This window comes from Chelonoidis abingdonii, chromosome 1 (genome assembly GCF_003597395.2).
Source record: "Chelonoidis abingdonii isolate Lonesome George chromosome 1, CheloAbing_2.0, whole genome shotgun sequence".
Lineage (NCBI taxonomy): Eukaryota > Metazoa > Chordata > Testudines > Testudinidae > Chelonoidis > Chelonoidis abingdonii.
The window spans coordinates 87,608,138-87,633,505 of record NC_133769.1 but is presented as its reverse complement, the minus strand read 5'-3'; the positions used below and the strand labels follow the sequence as shown (position 1 = coordinate 87,633,505).

The 25,368-nt window shown below is 46.7% G+C and overlaps 1 protein-coding gene across 3 annotated transcripts in view; it reads left to right on the top strand.

The window, feature by feature from the left end:
* The window catches only part of TMCC3 (transmembrane and coiled-coil domain family 3), a 255,832-nt gene that overhangs the window by 152,420 nt on the left and 78,044 nt on the right, over nucleotides 1–25,368 (top strand). Inside the window, exon 1 of one of the 3 annotated variants that reach the window (XM_075067015.1) lies at nucleotides 21,491–21,662. The exons of the other annotated variants lie outside the window; for them this stretch is intronic. Within the exon in view, the coding sequence (XP_074923116.1) occupies nucleotides 21,585–21,662 (78 nt within the window). The 5' untranslated portion in view covers nucleotides 21,491–21,584. Of the gene's footprint in view, nucleotides 1–21,490; nucleotides 21,663–25,368 lie in introns of those variants that run through there. 3 annotated transcript variants of the gene reach the window in all.

The following is a 25,368-nucleotide window of genomic DNA, read 5'->3' as shown; positions in this document are numbered from 1 at the left end:
TTTAAGAATGTGAAAAATACCATACCCTTTAGCTGGCATAGCTATACACTGGCATAAATGTGCTTGTGCCAATATAGATTATTTTGGTAACTGGCGTAAAATATACTGGCAAAAGAACCCTTTTACTGGTATAAGTGCATCCCCACTAGTCCACTTTTAATGTAGACAAGGCCTCAGGTTCCTGGTGTGAAATCCTGACCCCAGGGGGAAATTATGGACTTCAGTGGAGTCAGTATTTCATCTCAGGTTGTTGCAAGTGGCTGCTGAAGATACTGCAAGTTGCTCACAAAATACAAGGGGGGTGGAGGAGGAGAGGGAGGAGGAAGAGATCTTTACTATATTAGATCTAATATTTAGTGGTTATGCAAGAACTAAGTGTGGTGGGGGGAGAGAGAGAAAAGCAGCCCTGAGTTTTTATAGCTTAGTAACTTTTGTTAGCTGTGCAAATGATGAACTAACTACTTACCACTGGACTGCAGGCACTTTTTTCCCTAGCACCCATGTTTTCCTTGATGAGCCCACCACCAGCACTGTCTGAAACATTTGTATTCATTTCTCTTCTAAAGATCTCCTCTTTGGCACAAAGGTTCATTTACATACTTCTATGTGTTCCTTTTCCTGCTAAATTTAGTTCAAAAGGCAGGTTTAGATCTCACCAGCAGCGCTGAAATAGAAGGTTAGTCGGGAAATGCTGCTTTTAAAAGCAAATTCAGGAAACATGATGCTTTATACTTGAGACAGAACAAAAGGACAGCTCCAGCTCCTGGACCCACACATGGAGGGTGTCTCCCATGAGCAGATCTTCCCCTTTTCAGGAAGAGGAACTTAGCTCCCTAGATGCCCCCATCATTCACCACCTCCTCCCCCATGCCAAGACTTTGCTAATACCTCTGCATGCAGTCTAGATGTGGGCTGGAGACTGCATGTGAAGAGTGAGTAGGACAGGACCCTGGTCTCCTGTTGATCCCCTGGGATCTACCAGGTTTGGGATCTAGTCCAACAGACTTTTCTGTGAAAGGGCGTGCCCTACCTGCCTTGGAATGATTGTCTGAGAGGGAACCACAGATATTTCCTTCCCAGAGTCTACTCTCTCAATGTTTTTCATTGGACGGGATAATCTGGGTTGATCTTAACAACAGCTAAAATTCACTGGTAAATTGCAGTAAGCTGACGATGTGAAACCTATTGAGACTGTTAACTCCACTTCATCAAGAAGGATGTAATTTTATACTGTTAGATTCCTAAGCCTTGCATATCAAAAAAGAACTCTTGGAATTTCATATGAGCCTTCAACGGGGCAACGAGCCAACCCAAAACAGCACTGTATTAAATTTTAAACATACTAAATAATTCATAGTCTCATGATGATTAGTATTGTGTTTAAATGTCATTTCCTCTAGCTGAGATTTCTTTTGGTTTCTGTCTAAAACCTTTATTAATTCCTAGGCCATCTAAATATAGGTTACGGTGCCAGGGTGGAATGCGGCAATATCTTATCACTTACTTTGTGGTGAACCAGACACATTTGTAAACCTCCCTAAATCTAAGTCTGTGTGACTCTGTCAATCAGAAATATGGCCCTGCTTCCACAAAGCACTCACATGTTTCATTTTAAACACCGGAGTAATCTCATAAGAGTACTCATGTGCATTAAGCTATGCAAGTTTATAGGTATTGTGGGATTGGGCCTTTAATGGTAAGTGAATTTGTCGTGGAAATATACAGAAACATAGAGTGAGATCCTGGCCTTATTAAAGTTATTGGCAAAACTTACATTGACATCAGTGGGGCCAGGATTTCACCCACAGAAACTTCCTTGTACGTGAAAGTAAAATAAACTTAATTCCTATAAACAGCCTTGTAAAGGCCCAAAGAAAACAATGCAAAGCATTGTATTAAATTAAAAAAACGATAGGATTACATAGTCATGGCTCAGATCCCTGTGGCAACTTTATTGTAAATTGCAGAGTTTGGATGAGTAATATAGAATAATATTGTGTATTTTTAAAGGACATTTGTTTAGGGATGGGATGGAGGAAATGGCTTCTGTTGCTCAAATTAATATTATATTTGCATTGGACTTTTAATTATGCTTTCTATCTGAAATGCACATTTGGAATTGTTAAGAGTATTACAGAAAACAGGTAGGACTGGACTTCTGTATAGTTTTCCATTTTGTTGATGCAGCAAGAACAAATTGTCCCAAAGGGAATCAATAATTGCTTTGGGGGCCACGGACCAGATTTGCGCATCATTTGTAGAAACATAAATCTGGAGTAACTCTTCTAATTTCAGTGCAGCTACTCCCTATTTACACAGGTGTGACCAAAGCAGAATTTAACCGAAATTTTTTTTAGTTAAATTAGCTGTAAAGAAAACTGTATCCTGGATCTCTGAGATACAATACTGCATTAAGAAGAATGGCTCTCCTTCATTTGAGACACACATTTACTTATCCCCACACAGACTACTGCTGCTTTTACTCTTGTAGTTTTCTAACTTTAAAAAGTCATGAAAGTCAGGTTATTGGGAACTTTATGCAGATTAAACATAATGGATTTGCATGTTGGCCTCTCCTCTATTAATGCTATCGTTTCAGGTCCTTATCACACAACTTAGAGCCCCACGTGACATGTTTGGGCCTTGGCTGGTTAAGAGCTGCAACTGATAAGGGGTGAATAGAAATGTCCTATTTTTATTATGCTGATTTTAAATGGGCTATTAGACGTATGTATTTAATGGCTCATTAATCAGCTTATTAGCCTGCTAGCTTACATACTTGACATTGCACTGTGCTCATGTCATTTTAAAGGAGGGCTTTCATACCAGAGTGAACTAAACTTGGAAGAGAAAACTATACAATTTGTCATTGTTATGCTATACAAAGCCCACATGATCTTTATAGAGGAGAAGGCAAAAACACTGCATTTATTGAAAATACGACAGTTAGCATATGCTTTTTAGTCTCTCTCTCCTGCCAGTTGGTGTTTATAGTTACCAGTCTGTTGTAGCTCGAGTCTATCTAATGGCCAGCTAGGTTGAGCACAAGTGAGGAACTGCGCTCTTGTCGGTCGTGATCCGATGCTCCGAGTCTTTACAGGACTGAACCCAGAGTTCCATGGCAAAACATCCCAGCTTTATAGTTGTAAATTCCCATTTGAGGCCATGCATTTTGCAATGTCATCCTGTAATCATTAGTCCTTAAGTGGTTTTAATCTTGAGGTTTTCTGCTGTTATCATTTGAAGATTATTGTTGGGCTTCCCATCGTACTTATCTCCTATTTGTTGTCTCACCTTCAAATCAAATCATACATTAATTCTCATAGTACAATTATAAAATCCTGCTCCTACATCATCAGTGCTCCCTTTGTTAGGACTAAAGGAACTTGGGTCTTATTCTCTTGTCACTTACTCCAGTGTAAATCAGGAGTAACTCCACTGAAGCCGGTGGAGTTGCATCCATTGTGAACGACTTAAGTGAGAGCAGATTCAGGCTCACTTATCTTGCCAGTAATTTCCCTATCTCCTCACAATCCAGTGTCATTTTCTGGCTGACTTGCAAAGAAGTCCTAGTACTGTGTTTCACATCATTGTCTATTGCTATGAAAATAATTGATGTCATACATTTACTACTATATTATTTATGCAGTTCCATGGTACTTTGAATTTAACATTCCCTGCCTAGAAGAATTTACAGTCTAAGCCCCAGTCTTACGAACATTTTTGTCTAAAGTTAAGAACGTGCCTAAAGGGAAGTTTACAATACAAAACTAAGTCGATCTGAGTTAGGTTGATCTAGAACCGCCAGAGTAATTAAATTGGCTCTTTGTGTCCTCACCAGGAGCTTTTACACTGACTCATGGGGGGGGGGCAGGGCTCCAGCTATCAGCTCCCCACGGGGCAGCAGGGCTCAGGCTGTCAAAGGCAGCAACAGGCAATGTCAGGTACACAGTGTCTACACGGACACTGCGTCGACCTAACTACATGGACCAAAGAGCTATGCCTCACACGGAGATAGTGTGATTAGGTAGGCATAGTGGGTGAGTTAAATTGGCAGGAGGAACATTGTGGTGTAGATGCCTTACGTTGACCTAACTCTGTAGTGTAGACCAGGCCTAAGGGCATGGCTACACTGGAGAGTTGCAGCGCTGTAACCCCATCCCCAGTGCTGCAACTCACTCTGTGTACACACTTGGAAAGCCCAGCCAGCGCTGCAACTCCCTGGCTGCAGCGCTGGCTGTACACCTGGTCTGATTGGGGTGTAGTGATTCCAGCGCTGATGATGCAGTGCTGCTCATCAGGTGCGGACACCAAAAGCGCTGTTATTGGCCTCCAGGGTATTAGGAGGTATCCCAGCATACCTTTTCAGACACTCTGCTCATTGTTTCGCACTCCACTTCCCTGGGCTCAGGTGACCCGCCCTTTAAATGCCCTGGGAATTTTAAAAATCCCCTTCCTGTTTGCTCAGCCAGGCGTGGAGTGCAATCAATCAATCAATCACTGACCATGCCTCCATGCCCAAACGAGCCCCAGCATGGAGCAATGGCGAGCTGCGGACCTCATCAGTGTTTGGGGGAGGAAGCTGTGCAGTCACAGCTGCGCTCCAGCCGTAAAATTGGTGATTACCTATGGCAACTGTATCAAAGTCCATGCTGCAAAGGGGCCATGAACGGGACGCGGTTGCAGTGCAGGTTAAAAGTAAAGGAGCTGCGGAGTGCCCTATTGCAAAGCCCGGTGAAGGGAAACCGCCGACTCAGGTGCTGCCCCCACGACCTGCCGTTTTTACAAACGCAGCTGGATGCAATACTTGGTGTGACCCCACTGTCAATCCGAGGACCACGGATGGACATTTCAGAGCCGGGAGAAGGAGGGGAGGGGGGTGTAGAGGAAACCGAGAGTGAGGGGTACTGGGGTGTGGGAGACACCCCGGAGTCCCAGGAGGCATGCAGCCAGGAGCTCTTCTCAAGCCAGGAGGAAGCTAGCCAGTCGCAGCAGCTGGAATTTGTTGGTGAAGAAGAAGCAGAGGATCGTGTTCCCAGTAAGCAGCTTTTATTTTAAGGAGGGAAATGTTTTGGATGGGGGGGGCGGGGTTATGGCTGCCTGCATGCATGCCTAGATGTGGAATAGCCCATTGATTTGGTCTATCATGTCACGGTAATCGGCCTCTGTAATCTCTTGAAAATTTTCAGCCAGAGCATGGGCAATGTGCTTGCGCAAGTTTACAGGGAGAGCCACCGTGGTCCTTGTCCCAGTCAGGCTATCGCATCTGCGCCACTGTGCCGTGAAGGGTGGGGGGACCATTGCTGCACACAGGCAAGCTGGATATGGACCAGGGCGGAATCCACATTGCTGGAGAAGACCCTCCCACTCTTCCCAGGTGACCCAGAGCAGTGAAATATCTGGCAGGATAAAATCCCGTGGAAAATGTAGGGATACTGTTCAGTGCCCTTCCCCCCAGCTGCTCTCTGCTTTCACCAATGCACAGAAACCCCAGTGAGCCCTTACTCAAGCAACTCCCCTTCCCAGGGGAGTCGCGGCAGAAACATTGATTCCTGGAGTAACTGCTGTGGCAATTGTGGGGGTGGTGTTCAGTGCACTTTCCCCCCAGCTGCTCTCTGCTTTCCCCAATGTGCAGAAACCCCAGTGAGCCCTGACTCAAGCAGCTCCCCATCCCAGGTGAGTTGCGGCAGAAACATGGATTCATTAATCACTGATTTCCCATTACTCACCATGTCTTCGCTGCTGTGGCCTCTCTGCGCTGTGTTTGCTATGTGTAAATGATGCTACAAATAGTCTACAAATTCCTTCACTGTGATTATAAACAATGCAGCCTCTGTAATCAATGTTTCTATTTCTGTTTTTTTTAAGTGTCCTTGAATCCTTCGGCCCTAACACGTACTGATGTGAGACTACAGAACTTGAGGAGGAGAGAAAGGAAAAGCAAAGAAGATTTGGTGAAAGCAGTTATGAATCAGTATGCCAGAGAGAGTAAGAGGCTGCAGGACTGGAGAGAGAAAATGCATCAGTGGAGGGAAACACAAATTTTTTCAGGAGAAAGGAATTGGCTAAGAAAGAAAAGCACAAAGCAGCTATAAGCCTCCTGGCACGCCAAACGGACTGTATGCAGTCACTGGTAGCCATGCAGCAGATCACTACCGTGCTAACCCCACCCTCATCCCAAGCTCTCTCCCTTGTGCCCCACTGTTTGCTCAAAACCCCCTTCTCCCTACAGCATCCTGGTTCTTACCCACCACCCAGCTGCCCCCAACACCTGTACGTTCACCTACCAGCCCTGAGAACTACGACCCTTACCCTATGCACTCAAACCCCATCACCATGCAGCACCAGTATTTTATCCTGAAGTGCCAGCAGGCATTGCACAGCACTCCAGGCAGGACATATTCAAACCTCTGACTGTACAGTTCAGCACCTTACCCCTGCCCTTTTATGTACTGTATTTTTAATAAAGATTTCTTGCTTTAAAAAACAGTTTTTATTATTGCAGAAAGTGAAACATACTGTACCCCAAGGGAAAAACAGGCACTGGCAAAGTCATTTGTAACCACTGCACTTACTCCTGTGCAAGGCACCAAAACATTACTGTTGGCTTTCAGCCTCAAATTGCTCCCTCAAGGCATCCCTAATCCTTGAAACTGGTATACGCCCTGTGTGGGCCTCTCTAGTAGCCCTGCTCTCTGGCTGTGCAAATTCAGCCTCCAGGCGTTGAACCTCGGAGGTCCATTCGTCACTTGAATGTTTCACCCTTCCCTGTACAAATATTATGGAGGGGTACAGCACACGGATATAACGCAGGGGATGCTGCTTTCCCCAAGTCTAGCTTCCCATAAAGACACCTCCAGCGCCCTTTTAAACAGCCAAAAGCACACTCCACAGTCATTCTGCCACCGGCTCAGCCTGTAGTTGAACTCGTTCCTTGCTCCTGTCAAGCTTCCCTGTATACGGTTTCATGATCCAAGGCATTAATGGGTAAGTGGGGTCTCCAGGGGATCACAATGGGCATTTCGACGTCCCCTACTGTGATCTTCCGAGTCTGGGAAAAAAGTCCTGGCGCCTGCAGCTTCCTGAACAGGCCACTGTTCCGAAAATGCGTGCATCATGCACCTTTCCAGGCCATTCCTGTTGTAAAATGTCAGTGAAATGCCACGTGATCCACAATGCGCTTGGAGAACCATAGAAGAAAATACCCCTTCCGATAATGTACTCGGATGCCAGGTGGGGTGGTGCCAGAATAGGAATATGCGTCCATCTATCGCCCCTCCACAGTTAGGGAAACCCATTTGTGCAAAGCCATCCAGATGGTCCTGCACGTTCCCCAGAGTCACGGTTCTTCTTAGCAGGATGCGATTAATGTCCCTTGCAAACTTGCATCAACACTATTCCAACGTCGACTTTCCCACTCCAAACTGTTTCGCGACGACATTAACTGACTGTAGCTGTCTGGAGTTGCCATCTTCCAGACTGCAATAGCCACCCGCTTCTCCACTGACAGGGCAGCTCTCAATCTCGTGTCCTTGCGCCGCAGGGTTGGGGCGAGCTCAGCACACAGTCCCATGAAAGTGCACTTTTCTCATCCGAAAAATTCTGCAGCCATAATAAGCTCGTCATCCCAGACTTGCAGGACGATGTGATCCTGATCCCACCACTCAGTGCTTGTTTCCCGAGCCCAAAGGCGGCGTTCCATGGTGCTGAGCACGTCTGTTACTGCCACAAGCAATTTAGTGTCACACACGTCAGGCGAATCTATATCATCGTCGGACTCCTCACTGTGACTTTGGAGCTGAAGGAATAGCTCAACTGCCAAACGTGATGTGCTGGCGACATTGATCAGCAAAGTCCTCAGCAGCTCGGGCTCCAGTTCTAACAGAAACCACGCTGCAGACTGACAATGGCACCAAACTGCTGGGATGTGGAGCGATGCACCATGGGTGTTGGGACAGGAGGCGGAATGACCCGCACCCTTCTGTCCCCTTCCCACAACCCACAGCTCCAAAATGGGACGAGGTGCTCTGTGGGATAGCTGCCCACAATGCACCACTCCAACAGTGCTGCAACTGCTGCAAATGTGGCCACACTGCAGTGCTGGTAGCTGTCAGTGTGGCTACGCTGCAGCGCTGTCCCTACACAGCTGTACAAACACAGCTGTAACTCCCAGTGTTGCACATTACCAAGTGTAGCCAAACCCTAAGTGTTTGCAGGACCATGGCCTAAATTCCAAGCATTCTACATTAGTGTTGCTCTAATGCTACAGTCTCTTAGTGGTAGGGTGTGTGCAGGGATGGGCTGTTGTTCACAGGGGCGGCTCCAGGCACCAGCACACCAAGCGTGTGCCTGGGGCAGCAAGCCACCGGGGGTGCTCTGCTGGTCGCTGCGAGGGCGGCAGGCAGGTTGCCTTCAGTGGCATGCCTGCAGAGGTTCTGCTGGACCTGTGGCTTCAGCAGACCTCCTGCAGGCATGCCTTCAAATCCGTGGAACTGGGGACCTTCTGCAGGCAAGCTGCCGAAGGCAGCCTGCCTGCTGTGCTTGGGGCAGCAAAATACCTAGAGCCCCCCTGGTTGTTCAAGTGTAATGCCTTTGGGAGCTCAGACAAGAGTTGCCCCCAGCTTCATCATTTGAAAGGTGTCATGTGCATTTCTCCAAACCTTGGGCAAGCTCAGATACCTACTGGGGAGGAAGGTCTGTATCCCACTGGGGAACCTGGCATCACTGCATCCCAAGAGCAGTTCTTGTGCCCAGGGGCTATGCTAAGGTTTTTGTTTGTTGGTCATTTTTTGTTTGGGCTAAAATGTCCCGTTGCTACTACCACTGGTTCAGCTCTGCCAATGGTAGCAGCAGTGGGAGTGCTAGGGCTTGGCTACACTGGAGAGTTGCAGCACTGGTGAAGGGGTTACAGCACTGCAACTCACTCTGTGTACACACTTACAAAGCCCAGACAGTGCTGCAACTCCCTGGCTCCAGCGCTGGCTGTACACCTGGTCTGACTGGGGTGTAGCGATTCCAGCGCTGGTGATGCAGCGCTGCTCATCAGGTGTGGACACCAGCAGCACTGTTATTGGCCTCCAGGGTATTAAGAGGTATCCCAGAATTCCTGTCCACAACAAACCGGACGAATGGCTGAACGACCAGCTCTAAAAAACAAACACAGCTGCTCTTTGCTCCAGCGAGCGAGCGAGCCGAGGCAGGGGAATTGCTTTGGAATGTTCACAGCTGTTTGTTTGAGGGGAGAGGGGAGTCCGTGTTGAGCAGCTGCTTATGTGGTCTGAAGGCTATTTAACAGTGCATAATTTGGATTTAGTGTATAAGAGAGGGGTGGGGGAAGGGTCAAAACTTTAAAATGATTGAAGGTAGCTGTTGTGTATCTTCCAGTCCTTAGAACTTGCAAGGCAGGGAGCTGAGAACAGCTGCTAGTGTTTGCTTGAGGAGAGACACAGCAGGGTGGGGCGGGAGGGACTCCGTCGGAGAAGCTGCTTATCTGGTCTGAAGCCTTTTTGCATTTAAGAGTGATTGAGAGAGGTGTGGGGGAAATGGCCAGAATTTGCAAGGCAGGGAGCTGTCACAGTGTCTGCTCCAAAAATCCACTCTCTCTGTCTCCCCCACGGTCCCTGTCACACTCCACCCCACCCCCCTCTTTTGAAAAGCACGTTGCAGCCACTTGAACGCTGGGATAGCTGCCCACAATGCACCACTCCCAACAGCGCTGCAAATGCTGCAAATGTGGCCACACTGCAGCGCTAGTAGCTGTCAGTGTGGCCACACTGCAGCGCTGTTCCTACACAGCTGTACGACCACAGCTGTAACTCCCAGCGCTGCACATTTCCAAGTGTAGCCAAGCCCCTAGTGTAGACAGGATTCCAGGCATGTTAAGCACAGTGCCATTTAACCCTGCTCAGAACAAGTCTACGGGTATGGCTATACTTGGAATTTCGGAGCGCTGCCGCGGCAACACTTTGAAGTGTGAGTGTGGTCAGAGCGGCAGCGCTGGGGGAGAGCTCTCCCAGCGCTGCACGTAAACCACATCCTTTACGGGTGTAGCGTGCAGCGCTGGGAGCCGTGCTCCCAGCGCTGCCACCCTGATTACATTGACGCTTTACAGCGCTGCATCTTGCAGCGCTCAGGGGGGTGTTTTTTCACACCCCTGAGTGCGAAAGTTGCAGCACTGTAAAGTGTGAGTGTAGCCAAGCCCTACATTTCAGTGTTTTTAATGGTAGTGGGTGCTGGTACCTGGTCTGCACTAGCACCACTCTGACTATTGCTACCGCTATGGGTAGCAACAGTGAGGAGTTATTTAGCATAAATATCCCATAGGAGACAAGGCCAGGGAGCACAGGAACTGAAATTGTGACAAGGCCTACACTGGGGCACAAGGGGTGGAGGGCTGGAAGGGGGATGGCTTCTTTCACATCTTTCTTCTGTGCTTCATGCTCCTTCCACACACCTGAACAGAAGTTAGGCACAGTCCACTTGTATGAGTTTACTACTGGGTCAGATAGACAATGGGCACTAAGAGCTCAAACACTCATGTACACAAAAATCGCTTTGGTAAGTGGAAAACACAGCAAGAGATTCTTAATCCAAAAAGACCTGAAAGGAAATAGATGTAAGGTTTTAGTCTGAAATTTCTGAATTTTTATCAGCATCACCATTCCAGAGCAACAAAGTGATTAGTAAACTTCACCCTGGTTTCATGGCAGCTGGACTGTGCACTCATTTCCAGTGGGTGTAAAAGGCTCACACTTTGGCAGATACAAACTGGGACTGCTGCTCAGACAACATGCTCATGGATAACTGGATGTATGGCTTATTATATCAATCTGTAACCCAGTAGCCCCTCCACCCCTTTTTGTCCTTTGTCTACGAGGATGTTAATGGACCACTTCAACTTGAATGGTCCCTTAGGCTATGTGCTAACTACTTATGCTAAATTATCTGTTCCAAGGGTGTGGGAGCCATTCTAAAAGTTGGGAGGCCAGGGGCCCCCGGCCCTTGGCCAAGCAGCAGCAAGGCCAGAGAGCCCACCCCCTCACACTTGGGTGGGGGCTGAAAGCAGCCTCCTGCCTGTGTCTCTGCCCTCAGGGTCCCTCACCCAGGGCAGGTGGAGGGACCCAGATTCCCCACAGCTGCCCATGTGGCTCTTACCCTGACCTGGCTCCAGAGTCACAGTCTGGCCATGATAAGAGCCACACGGACAGCTGTAGGGAGCCATGGCAGACACTCGACCTGTCCGCGGTGTTGGGGGCCTGAGGGAGAGCAGCCCTCAGCCCATGTCTCTGCCCCCTGGGCCTCCTGCCCAGGGCAGGTGAATGGTCCACAGCTCCTGCACAGCTCTTTCTATAGCTGGGCTGTGGCTCCAAGCCCCGCCCCTCCGGCCGGAGCCAGGTTGAGGAGAGCCAAGCGGGCAGCTGTGGGGAGCCATCGTGGACCCTTCACCTCCACCTGCCCTGCACCAGGTGGGGAGCCCAGGAGGCAGGGACATAGGCCAGGGGCTGCTCCCAGCCCGTGCCCGGGCTCCCACGCTGGGCTTCACACTGGCCTGGATGGGGGGGTAGGGGGAAGTGGAGGGGAAAGGGTGAAGTCTGCCCCAGCAAAAAGTGGACTGGCCAGGTCCGTCCACTTTCCAAAAGTGGGAGGGCCACGGTTCCCTGCCCCCACCCCTCCGTTCTTGTGCCACTGATCTGTTCTATTTTGTATTTAGCTGTGACACTCTGAGTACCTTTTCCAAACCTAAGAACTCTGTGTAGCTCGAAAGTGTTTCTCTCACCAACAGAAGCTGGTCCAATAAAATATATTACCTCACCCACCTTGTCTCTGTGAGTCCTGTGTCATTACACAGAGTCCCATTATCTGTCTGACTAGAAGTGGCACTGATAGACTCCTTCACATAAACTTTTTGCTGGAGATGGTTGCTATACTTGATGACCTTTTGGGAAAAGGCTTTTGAGTGCATGTTAAAACTCATATGAATACTCAGTACTCTGTGTAGGGAACAAAAGTTCCCATTGTAGGAGGAGAGGAGACCTCTGCCTTTTCAATGATTCTGCCTCTGCCAATACTGGATACTGTGTGTAATATTTCTTCTGCCAACAATAAAGTACTGCATATAACAACACTTTTCATCCCTTGATCTTAAAAGTCTTCACAAAGTAGGTACCATTGTCTCCATTTTACAGATGGGGTAATGAAAACACAGAGATCAAGTGATTTGCCCAAGATCAAACAGCTGAAGAGGTAGGAATAGAACCAGTCTGATTCCCAGTCCATCCTCATCCACTGGATCACCCTGCCTCCCATTTCTATAAAGAGAATCTTCTGCTGCTCCTCCAGCTACTTTGTGCTCCAGAGGCAATACAAAGCAGCTGAAAATCTGCCCTTCTCTGTGTAGAACTACAGATTGTGGGTTCCCACTTATGTGCCTTAATATCCTTTTAGTTTCTCCAAACATCCTGCATGGTATTTGTAAATCCTACTCCCATTCCCAATTCACTTATTTTTAAAAGGTCACTTCATGAATAGATGAGAAAAGCAGTGGACGTGTCGGAAGTTATGGATTGTGGATAGTGTCAGTACATTATTGACAAGGGAGAAAACTGGAAAAGGATGGAATTGGAGTGTGTCTTTGAGAACAGTAAGTCAGTGAATGCTTATGAGAAATTTGAACTTTAAAAATGACATGATGGATGGCTAGGATGATTTCACATTGTTTTCTCAAACTTAACCATACAACTGAATTTTATAAAGTAGCTGGTGAAAACTACAGGAAGATAAGAGAATTTATCTACTGGTCACCAGTACTATATATGCCATTTTTAATCTAACTTCATATTCTTTAAGTGATATTGCCAATATCAGGACAAAAATGGACACACAGATTTACACTGATGTGCATATACAAACAGAAATGAAGTGTGGTTTCTGAGATTAATGCAGAGAGAACATTTCATGGGGCCGTGAGAAATTCTGTGTTCATTTAACTGCTATGTTAAAGAGGTGTATCTCTACTTTAGGGGTGGGGAAGGGACATTGCACAAAGCAGGGGGTGGGATGGTTGGAATGGTTTTTTTTGTCTGTACTCAGCCAAGAAAAATTAAATATATTCAGTGATTATACTGTAGGATAATAGCATCCAGGTGTTTATGCTATAGCCCATGGAGAATGTAGTAGTACATTAGTGAGAGTAGGGGAGGGAGAAGGAAGAAAGAGCAGCATTAGATTGGCTAGAACAGGGCTGGGCAAACTATGGGCCGCATTCGGCCTGCCAGCTGTTTTAATCCGGCCCTTGAGCTCCCGCTGGGGAGCAAGGTCTGGGGCTTGCCCTGCTCCAGTGTTCCAGCTGGGGAGCAGGGTCAGGGGCGGCTCTGCATGGCTCCTGGAAACAGCAGCATGTCCCTCCTCCAGCTCCTATGCGTAGGGGCAGCCCAGGAGGCTCTGCTCCGCATGCTGCCCCCACCCCAAGTGCCACCCCCGCAGCTCCCATTGGCCAGGAACCACAGCCAATGGAAGCTGCAGGGGTGGTGCCTGCGGATGGAGCAGCACACAGCAGAGCCACGTGGCTGCACCTTCATGTAGGAGCTGCAGGGAGGACATGCTGCTGTTGCTGCTGCTGCTTGAGGCAAGCACTGCCCCTCTCCTGCACTCCTGAGCCACGCCCTTGCACCCCAACCCTAATCCCCCTCCCACCCTCCAAACCCCTCATCCCCAGCCCCACCCAGAGCCCTCTCCCCCTCCCCTGCACACCACCCACCCTACCCCAGCCCGGAGCGCCCCCTTGCACTCTGAACTCCTCATTTCTGGCCCCACCCCAGAGCCCACACCCCCTCCTGCACCCCAACCCCAATTTCGTGAACATTCATGGCCTGCCATACAATTTCTATACCCAGATGTGGCCCTCAGGCCAAAAAGTAGCCCAGAGGTGGGCAAAGAACCTTAAATGGTACCTCTAGACTTGCTTGCATTATGAAAATATAGTCTGGAACTTGCCTCTTCCTTCCATCTTCTTTCAAATGGAGGTGATGCAAAGAACTAGATCTGATTGGTAATCATGCCTTTAATGCAATTTAATGCAATTTCTAGGTCCTGTGGAGTTAAACACATTATTCCATCTCCTCCTAATCCCCTTTACCAGAAACACTGCTTACTTTGTGCATGCATCATTCCACCAACGAACACTGCCTGCCGCATGCACGTGTCATTTATTACTTGTGTGGTGCTGCCCTGTCTCCCTCTTTTGTGGAGGGAATTGTAAGTTCCATCATTCTGTGGCCTCTTCACACTTTTGCATGAACTAGGAATAGAATAAGTTCTATATTGTTAAATAGACTGGCACTTGAAGCTTTCTGTATGTCCCTTCTCCAGCTACTTATCTCCCAAACATTTTGCTCAGCTGAATTTGGGAAGAATATAAGGTCCTGCATGCAGCTGAAGAAATGAAGGGGACTAGGGAATGTGGAAGCTCCTTCCTTGGATCTGTAAATTGCATAGTCTGCTTCAGAAATGCATGGTTGTGGACTTTGCTATGAAAATCTGGGAACTAACGCTTCTTCCATTCTTTATTGCCCCATTATTAATTATTATTGTATTACCATAGCACTTAGGAGCCCCAGTCATGGAGCAGGACTGCATTGTGCTAGGAACTGTGCAAACACAGAACAAAAAGCTTTGTCCCCATACTCTAAACCAACCCGCCAAACATGTTTTGGATAATGAACCTTACTTCTGTGTGTGTTGAGGACCTGAAGAAAGCTAACGCTTATTTTAAAGCATCTGCACAACAGCCTTCCAACTTCAACTGCCTTTGTCTTACAGCTACATAAAAGCTGCTGAGTGGAATGGCAGATAAGCATTTATGTACAGTTATACTGTCTGATTTTGCCTACATGAATAAATCTACGGAGCAAATTGTTTGCTTTATGCTAGAAGACCCACTGACTACTGAATTTGGCCTGATATTTGGAGATAACTGAAAAAAAAATAAGTTGTTAGAGTAACAGAAGTAAAACCTACCAAAGGAGTGAGTTCTAGTTCTCTTTTCATTTTATTTGAGACTCAGAATATTTCCTAATATTTTACTACATGAAAACTAACTAGGCTCTTGTGTCACATAATTAATCCTCAACAACAAACCTTGTTTCATACACAATGCTACTGAATTTCAGGTTTAACAAACAAAATGTAAAATGGGCAATAAATCACTCAAGGGTGTGTGAGTTTAATGAGATGTATAGGTATGCAGGCCTCAGGGGTGCTGTTCCCTGAAGCTTGAGAACAAAGGTGGTGTGACACCAGCCCCAGTGCCAAGAAGTGCATTCACATGCATTTCATGAGAACTGAATGTGAAATCCTGCTCTTGTTACTACAGCGTGAAACTGAAACAACTCCAGATTTACACTAGTGTAACTTGGAGCAGAATTTGATCGCTGAACTGTTTAGTTATTGCACTTAGGAGAGGAAAAATTGTAAATGCCTCCTGCAACATAAATGAGTAACTCCACAAAATGCTTTTATTTCTACATTGCTCCTGTTGTTAAGATATTAGTTTAAATGTATTCATCTAATAGGGTATTCAAAACACTTCTGGACTAGGTATGCTATACTTAGATGTCACTGGAAAGTATATTTTCCCTAGATTTGCATAATGCTTGCAGATTTATTCCTGACTTCCATTTTCTATTATATGTAAAGATTTATCTCCATACTGGTAATGTACAGTGCTGATAAGAAAAATATCAATGGAAGTTGTGTGCCTAACTCAATTCCTTTGAAAATCTGTGCCCTGTTTATTTTGTAGATTTGCTAGACCCTATAAAGCAGGTGTTACGTTAAAAGGAATGGCTCCTGAGTGCTTCACAGTGGCGGCACTGAAATGTTCAACAGAACTCAGTGTTGCCAATGTCAAGAGATCAAAAATCATGAGTCAGGCCCTCAAAATCACGAGATCTTAAAAAATAATAAATGTCAGATTCTTCTTATTTGTCTTTGCCATTTTTTGTCCGCAACCACGAGGGCTTGAAACTTAACTATTTTTATTTTATTTTATTGAAAGCTGAGATTGTCACATAATCACTGGCCTTGAGAAGCTGGAGCTTTCAGAAAAACTCCAAAGATAGTGAGTTGACAACACTGGGAATGTGGTGTTCTGATCTTAGCCCATCTGCGACCACCGGAGAAATTACCACATAGTACTCTTTTTGAAGGGAGACACAGACGACAAAATAGTAGCTGAGCAAGAGTTAGGGTATATCTACATTACAGAGACTACACCAGCCTATGGTGCTGGAGCTATACAGGCATAACCCCATAGTGCAGAAGCAGCCCACACTGATGGAAAGGGTTTTTCTGAATCTGTGGGAACACCACCCACCTCCCCAAGCAAGAACAGCTGTGGGCTGTTCTACACTAGAAAGTTATGTAGACCTAGCGACATCATTCAGAGGTGAAAAATCCACACCACTGAGTGATGTAATTAATCCTAACTCCTGGTGTAGACACCGCTAGGTTGGCAGAAGAATTTGCCCATCTACCTAGAGAGCACCTCTCGGGGGATTAACTACACTGACAGGGTGTTGCTGTAGTGAGTGTCCACACAGAAGCGCTAAAGCAGCATACCTTTTTTAGAATGTAAGAATGGCCATACTGGGTCAGACCAATAGTTCATCTAGCCCATCATCCTGTCTTTGCTTCTCTCCACTATGAAAACTGACTGTTAATTCTGCCCTTTGTTTCCTATCGATTAACCAGTTACTGATCCATGAGAGGACTTTCCCTCTTATCCCTTGACTGTCTACTTTGCTTAAAAGCCTTTGAGGGACCTTGTCAAATGCTTTCTGAAAGTCCAAGTAAACTGTATCCATTGAATCAGCCTCGTCCACATGTTTGTTGACCCCCTCAAAGAACTGTAATTCTTGGTGAGGATGATTTCTCTTTATAAAAGCTGTGTTGACTCTTCCCCAACAGATTGCCTTCATCTATGTGTCTGACATTTCTGTTCTTTATTATCGTTTCAACCAATTTACCTGGTAATGAAGTTAGGCTTATTGGTTTGTAATTGCCATGATTGCCTCTGGAGCCTTTTAAAAAATCTGCATCACACTAGCTATCCTCCAATCAGCTGGTACAGAAGCTAATTTAAGTGATAACCATCAGGAATTCTCATGACAAATTTTTTTGGTGGCCTCAGAATGTAGCCACTAACTCTTACTGGTGGCCACTCTGACACTTTTCTCTAAAATACTTAACTTTAGGAAAAACAAATATGCACATATACACATCCAAAACATTGTTGTTTATTGCTATCTAATATGTTTAAAAACCGATATCACTTTTCACAGCAGACTTGCTAGCTAGTAAGTCTGTTGTGAAGTTTGTGCTATTAGCCCAGACACAAATTAAGCACTGGATGGCAGAAGGGGGAGGCAGCAGGGCCCTAGGGCATGAGGGGATGGATGGGGGAATTGGGGGAGGGAATGGGGGCCAGGGGTGGAGAGTTGGAGTACCCCCAGGGTTGGAGCTCAAAGCCCTACCATCCCCAGGAACTCACTGGCCACCTGTTCCTCCAGCATTGTGCCCCATGTGTCTCCAAAGGCGGTGCAAAGCGCCGAGCCCTGCTGGTGGCCCAAGCAACCAACCCCAAGGTGTTGCATCCAGGAGCAACAAGGGAGGGGTGGGTGCCACTGATTCTCTTCCCCTCACTCTCCTCGAGGCCCCAAGAAAAGCTACTGGCGACCGCATTTGAGAAACGCTGTTACATACCCTAATTAGTAGTCCTGCAATTTCATATTTGAGTTCCTTCAGAACTCTTGGGTGAATCCCATCTGACCGTGGGCACTTATTACTGTTTAAATTTATCAATTTGTTTTAGAACCTCCCCTAGGGACACCTCAATCTAGGACAGTTCCTCAGATTTGTCACTTAAAAAGAATGGCTCGTGTGGGAATCCTCCTCACATCCTCTGCAGTAAAGACTGATGCAAAGAATTCATTTAGCTTCTCTGTAATGGCCTTGTCTTCCTTAAAGGATAATCTTATAATTAAGGCACTAGACTCTATGGCAAGAGAACTGGGTTTTATTTCTGGATTTGATGTGCACTTTGTGTGGCTTTGAGCTAGTCACCTGCAATACTTTAGCTTCCCTCATCTGTAAAGTGAGCATTAACATATTTCTTGTCTTCACTGAGGTTTTGTGAAGGGTAAATGCACTAATTGTATGTGGGACAATCAAATTCTAAAGTTGATGAGCATCACCGAACACCCCCTAAGTAATTACATCAATAAACAAATGTTATTCTTCTGATTTATCTTACTCTGCTTTCAAAGCCACATACTCTAACATGACACCATTACCGTGCATTATGAGGAAGAGTTCTGCATCAATAACCAATTTCACACATACTTCCATAGTGCTTACAAATTGATGCAAGTACAGAGGAACTCTCCCATATGTCATCATGGAGTTGCATCTTTATTATTTATAGCTACAAACAAAGGGTTTAGACAGGAGATTAAATAGTCTTTAACGAAATTGTTCAACATACTGAAGAGCACTGATAACAATCAGATTTTTTCTCACGCATTTGCTTAATCCTGTTTCTTGCTAGCTATTAAATAATGTTTGTTAATACAAAAGGTGAAAAAGTCAAAACCCTTTAATAGCACTAGGGAGAGACTTTCAGCTGGTAATGTAAGGGGACTTGGCCCACAGAAATGTTGGGGCTATTTGAGTCCCCTGATCCTAACAGTTCTTTCCTGTATTTGTATGTATAAAGTGAGCAAATCTGGCCTGACGTGTTGCAAGATAAAACACTGAACTCCCTTATATCCTTTTTACAGTCACTTCTCAGCATATAACTGCTCTTTAAGAGGTTTCTGGAGCTCCTCTTTGAACAGATGACATTCTGCTACGTTGTGGGGCTGAAATGTGTGGAAACAATAGCAACACTAGTGATAATAGTGTGATTTATAGAAGAGATAGAAAATAAACATCCTAATCTTTTTTGTGGGGGAAACTATGTAGGGTAAAAATAATTCACAACCTTCTAAATGGAGACAGTCTTGGGCATACCTGCTCTCAAGCCCCACATGCTGAATTTCCCACTGAAATTATCTTCTGGAAAGATGAGCAGAGTCACATCACTGGCAAAATAAGAACTCTGATTTATGGAAAGTGAATGCTATATGGCACAGTTCCTTCTCATTTCATATTTTGTAGCTCAAGGAATCATATGACCATAACATCAGCTGACCCATAACATCAGCAAACTCATCACATTAGCTATCCACCAGTCATCTGGTACTGAGACTGTTAACTGATAGGTTACATACCACAGTTAGTAGTTGTGCAATTATATATTTTACTTCCTTCAGAAATCTTGGATAAATATTATGTGGTCCCTGTGACTTGTTACTGTTTGATCAATTTCTTCCTAAGCCTGCTCTATTGACACCTCAGTGTGGGACAGTTCCTCAAATCTGTCACTTAAAAAGAACGGTGCAGGTGTGGGGATCTTCCTCACATGCTCTGCAGTGAAGATTGATGCAAAGAATTCATTTAGCTTCTCCGCCTTGTCTTCCTCAAGTACCCCTTTAGCACCTTGGTCATCCAGTGTCCCTACTGAATGTTTGGCAAGCTTTCTGCTTCTGATGTAATTAAAAAATGTGCTGTTCTTGATTCTTTTGCTAGTTGCTCTTCAAATTCTTTTTCAGCCTGCCTAATTATACTGCAGTGCAGCAGCTGTAGCCTTTCTAGTGTGGACATACACTATATTGATGGAAGCATTGGACATTGGTGGACACTTACACCTGGAAATTAGGTCGGTAGAACTACCTCGCTCTACACCCATGAACGACACAGTTAAACTGATCTAACCTGGGCTGTAGACAGTGCTAGGTCGACAGGAGAGTTCTCCTGTGACCTAGCTATGGCCTCTTAGGGAGGTGGAATACCTGTGTTGATGGGAGAATACTTGCCTTTGGTCTAGGTCAGCCTAGGTGGTGATGGGGGGGAGGGGGAAGCATTGGCCCCTCCCCTGGGTCTGCAATTAGGGGTCGGGCCCTGCCCCCCTCTGGAGCCACAAACGCCGGAGGAGCAGACAACCGGTGTGAGTGGCCCACCTTCCTGTGGGCAGTAGGGCTCAGGCTTCCGGCTTCCCTGGGGTGGCAGGAGGCAAGCTTTGGCCATGTGGTGGCAGGCTCTCGCCACTAGGCTTCAGGCTTACTACCACCCTCATCACCTCTGGCCCCTGCTGCCTCCCCTCGTTCCTGATCCATCCTCCCTACCCCCTCTCCATCCAAGGCTTAATTTGTCCCCCAGCTTGCCAGGGCTGAGTAAGTCTACTGTGAAAAGTGATATTTGCAAAAGAAACAACAATAAAAAAAAAAGGATAACATAAATAATATATGGAGATATACCTATCTGATAGAACTGGAAGGGACCCTGAAAGATCATTGAGTCTAGCCCCCTGCCTTCACTAGCAGGACCAAGTACTGATTTTGCCCCAGAGCCCTAAGTGGCCCCCTCAAGGATTAAGCTCACAACCCTGGGTTGGCCAATGCTCAAACCACTGAGCTATCCCTCCCCCCACATGCAAAACACCTTATTTGTGTTTCTGTTCTGTTTAGGTCCAGTAAAGAATAGGGATGCCTGTATGATGTTGTTATTGAGTCTGGGGGAAAAAAACCCTATGTAAATAAATTACAATATTTGGACAGGTGTGTGTGCATATTTATTTGTTTTTCCTGAAGTTAATTAAGTTTTTTGGAAAAATTGTCAAGGGCAGCAAGACCTGGTGGCTGCACGCTGAGGCCACCAAACAATGTGTTGTGAGAACCCCAGGTTAGGTCCTGTGTACAGGGAAGCGCTATGGTGGTGCTGCGGCGGTGTTGTAGGTGCGGACAAGCCCTTAGCCCTGGGAGGGAGAGGCGAGCGGAGGGCTTAGCTCGTACAAGTCCTGTCTAGCCAGTGCCTCTCACCCAGGAGCACTAAACGGACCCCTAGATTTAAACGGGCTGGAAGGCAAGAGCAAGGCAGTCTTGGTATCTCCCCCCTGGCTGAATGGAAGGGCGGGGAGACTCGAATGAAACCAGGAGCAGAGCGAGGGCCATCACGCCTGCCGTGTGCAGGCTGAGCCTCTGGGCTGCCCAGGAGCAACACGGCGACACGAGCCTGCCAGAAAACACGGGATTGGGCCCCTTTCAGCCAAGCGCCGGTGTCTCTTCCCCCGAGAGCCGCTGTCTTGCTCAGCAGCGCCCTGCCCCCGCAGCCTCCGGCGCTGGGAATGAAGCCCGGCGCTGCTGCGGGACTGGTTTGCCCAGGGAGCGGCCCCAGCTCTCTCGGCGCCCCGGGCAGGGGCGCGGCTGCCGGAGGGTTAACGGGGTTACGGGCGGGGGCAGGAGGAGCAGCTGCCGGGCGTGTCCGCCGCTCGCGCACCGGGCTGTAGCCAGGGCGGGAGCAGGCAGAAGCGCCGAGGCGGCGAAGCCGGGCTCGCCTGCTCAGGCGCAGCTCCCGGTGGCGCTGCTGGGGCTCGGGCTGCCCGTGGGGCGGGAAAGGCGGCGCGAGGGGAACAGCCGCTCGAGGGCACCATGCCTGGAAGCGACACCGGCCTGGCTGTGGACAGGACTTACTCGGACCCGGAGAGGCACCAGCGCTGCAAGACCCGGGTAATTCTCCTCTCGCCGCAGGGGCGAGTCGCCCACCCGCCACTGCAGCGCTTGGCTGTTCCGTAGCAGGGGCTGCCCGGCGTCCCGGGGGGCTTGGTCCGGCCGCCCTGCGGGTCTGGGTTGGCGGTGGCTGGCCCGGGGGTTCCCCTCAGGTGCAGAGAGCTGTGCGCCTAGGGTGCTTACAAGGCGCCTGTCAGCTTGGGATCCAACCCGACCGCTTCGGCCACTGTCCGGGTCATCTCACATTTCAGCGCCTCTCGGCCCGGAGCAGCCGCTGGGTGCCTGGGCAGAGCACACACCTGGCCCGCTGCTCCATTGCTCCGCGCTCCGGATTGCACTGGCAGCGGGGTGCTGGTAGTGGCTGGAGGTTAGTGGGAGCGCGACGGGTGAGGGGTTCAGGGCCGGCGCGTGACACGCTTAGTTCCAGTCCAAAGGTGACAAACCAGCTTGTTTTGCTCCTCGCGAGGACTAAAAGCCGCGGCCGTTGTGGGGCTCGCAGCTGTGTATTTTTTTTGAAGCGAGGTCAACAAATTGAGAGCCTGAGGAACTGCCATGTAACAAGCCCGCTGCAGCTCTGTGTAGCGTAAGCAGTGGCAGCGTGAGCCTTGCATTCAGATGTGCTTTTGAAAACATGCTCTCGGTTGAAACCTGGACCAAAACTTAGGTTCTCTATTTTTAAACAAATATCACAAAAGAGCTATTTCGATGACTTTTTTTTTAACGTAAAGGAAAACTTTTAATAAACTTTCCCATTCCGCATTTAGAACCCATACCTTACTTCATTGCTGTCTTACGTAAGAAACTGAAAATGAATGACTGTTGACAGACTGTAGAAACTGAAGTTTAAGATAAATTCACTAAAGACACTAGCTCAAGCTGAGAGTAATGGAAAACAACTGCAAAGAGTGAACAGAAAACTAGCCGTTTAATTCTTTGAATATTAACTGTTCATGCTTGGACACCCCTGAGATGTCTCCCTCAGAAATTGCTTAGGTAATATAAGCAAAGGCTCGTTTATTTCAATCTCTGTTAAAGTGAAGATCTGCAGAGCAAATGATTTTTCTACATTAGGGAGCAATTATTACTGCTCACTCCCCCCCCCCCCCCCTCACTTGGTCGTTCTCCTCCATCCTCACTCGCTGGCTCATTTTCACCAGGCTGGGGAGGGTCCGTTTTCGACCTGGTGTTTGATTGAAAACTGGACACCTGGCAACCTACATGCTAAAATTACTTCTAAGAGGGTTGGAGCAATATATTTATATACTATAGATTCCATGATGTACAATTTCATTGGGGGAATTTTCTCATGGTACAGTGGAGGTTAGATTTGTCTGATTATTTTGTGTCTTTTTTAAAGAGCACCTGTTATATTAGTGATCATAATATGTGTCTGTAATTACATGTATGACCGCAGTATGGATGGGACTAATGGTTTGGCTAGCTTGTGTACAAATTTCAAATCTCCAGCTACCTGTTCAGTTTAAGCAGGTGAAGTACTCTCTGTATTTATGACTCTGGTTAAGCAAAAGAAAGCAATTCTTCTCTTCATTGTATTGTAACTTCCTCTTGCTGACTCTGGCTGTGGGCAAAAATAGCTGTTCTGCTTTCTCTCTTCTACTGAGACAAGATATTTAGTGCTTCAAAATAAATGAGCTTCACAGCTTGAAGTACTTGGATTATTTATTTGTGGAGAAAGACTGCTTCCTTTCCCTGTATAGAATGCTAGTCTTTCTTTCTACCCCTCCCATCTCATTAAATGACACTGCTAGACAAGAGATAGTGTGCTTCAGATTGTTTCTGCATAATGAAATGTTTTAAATTACATTCACTGTGGCTTTTACTGTTAGTATGCTATCAGCATATCATGGCCTTTGCACTATAAATTTGACACACGTTATACATAAACCAACAATATTGATGTCTACTTTTTTATATAGCGTTGAGCAAATTAGTTTTATACCTCCTAATCCTTTTCTTTCTGGAAGGTAAACATGGTATATCACTTAGCATGATGACAGAAGAAAACTTGTGTATTATTCTTGATGTGTCTTGATTTATTTGTGAATTTAAACTGAAGTCTCTTCAAACCAGCAGATTGACTTAATAGCTCGAATAAACCAGCATGACCAGTTTTCAGTATTGCCAACTCCAGGTGTCCAAAAATAATGAAATTTCTTTTTTATTTGCATTCTGATGGCTTAAACATCAGGGTTCATATTTTAAAGCTTTTCTCTGCAACCATGAGGACTAGAAACTTACTTTCTTGAAATGGAAGCAGAGGCACTGATCTAATCATATGACTCTAGGAGCCAAGGCTTTAAGAAAAATTCCCAATATAATGAGACCCGTGATAAAATCAAGAAAGTTGGAAAAAACTGAGTCTTGTGTAACTGGATAGTTTTATGCATCATATGGCTGGAGGTTGAAAAAACTCTGCTCTCACTTACCCAGGACAAGTAGTTTTATCTGGATAAGTGAGCTGGATAGTTCTGGCTCATTCCCTGAGAATTGGGAAAGGAAGGAGCAGAGTAGTTCAAACTCTGCTATCCTTTAGCTGGAGGGGTTAGGATGAGTAGGAAGCAGAGCAGCAAACCATGCTGCTGCTTTGTAGTGAAGGAGCGTCATTTCTTTTATGAGAAGGGGAGTGGGACGGAAGAGCAGAGCAACTGAAGCTGTATCAAGATGGTAGAATCTCAGGAAAGGGAAGAAAAGTAATTTTTAAACTTCACTGTAGTTAACACTCCAGATGCTCTTCCTCCATTTCAGTTTCTACCTGAGACCACACAGAGAAGCCGTCAGACCTCCTTGGCTTCCCTGCCAGCTAACCAGCAATGACCCCGAGCTGGAGGGCAGTCCCATTTTCTATACAGTCAACACCATCGCACAGATCCCACTGCCTAAAAGAGATGAGCACTTGAATGAAGAACAGCTGTCTCATTCTTGTCTGGGAAAATTAAATTGATGCTGGTCAAGAAGACACAAGGTTTTGAAGAACTAGCTAGGCCACTGTTTTCTCCCCCTTTCAAGGTGTCTTTTCCTCCCTAATTTATCAAAGAGGTGCAAAGCTTCAGGGTTCTGCAGAATTTAGTATTCACGCTAGGAGACTTTGCCCCATCCACCCCAGTGAGGATCTGGCCAAAGCAATCTATGCATTCATTACTTCCATACTGGATTGCTGTAATTCTGGGGCTGAAGGCTGAAGTGATACAGAAACTTCAAATTGCACAGAATGCAGCAGCTCACCTTCTCAATAGGAAGAGCTGCTATAGTATTGCATCCCTGACTCTGAGCTCCACACCCTCCACTGGCTGGTTCCTACTCCACTTCTAGGCCTTGGTTAAGATTGTGGTACATCAACAACTGCATCTCCATCTGTAATCCACTAAAACAACTGAAGTCTTTTGGAACAATGCAGTTAACAAAAGCCAGGCAAAGAGGTACAGGAATTCCTCATTTAAAGTCGTCCTGGTTAACGTTGTTTCAGTGTTAAGTTACTGATCAATTAGGGAACGTGCTCATTTAAAGTTGTGAAATGCTCCCTTCTAACGTTGTGTGGCAGCCACCTGTTTTGCCCGCTGTTTGCAGGAAGAGCAGCCCATTGCAGCTAGTTGGTGGGTGGTTCGAACCAGGGTGGACCAGTAGCCCCCCTATCAGCTCCCCACTCCCCTAAATTCCCTGTGCAGCAGCTGTCCCCCCCCCCCCCCCC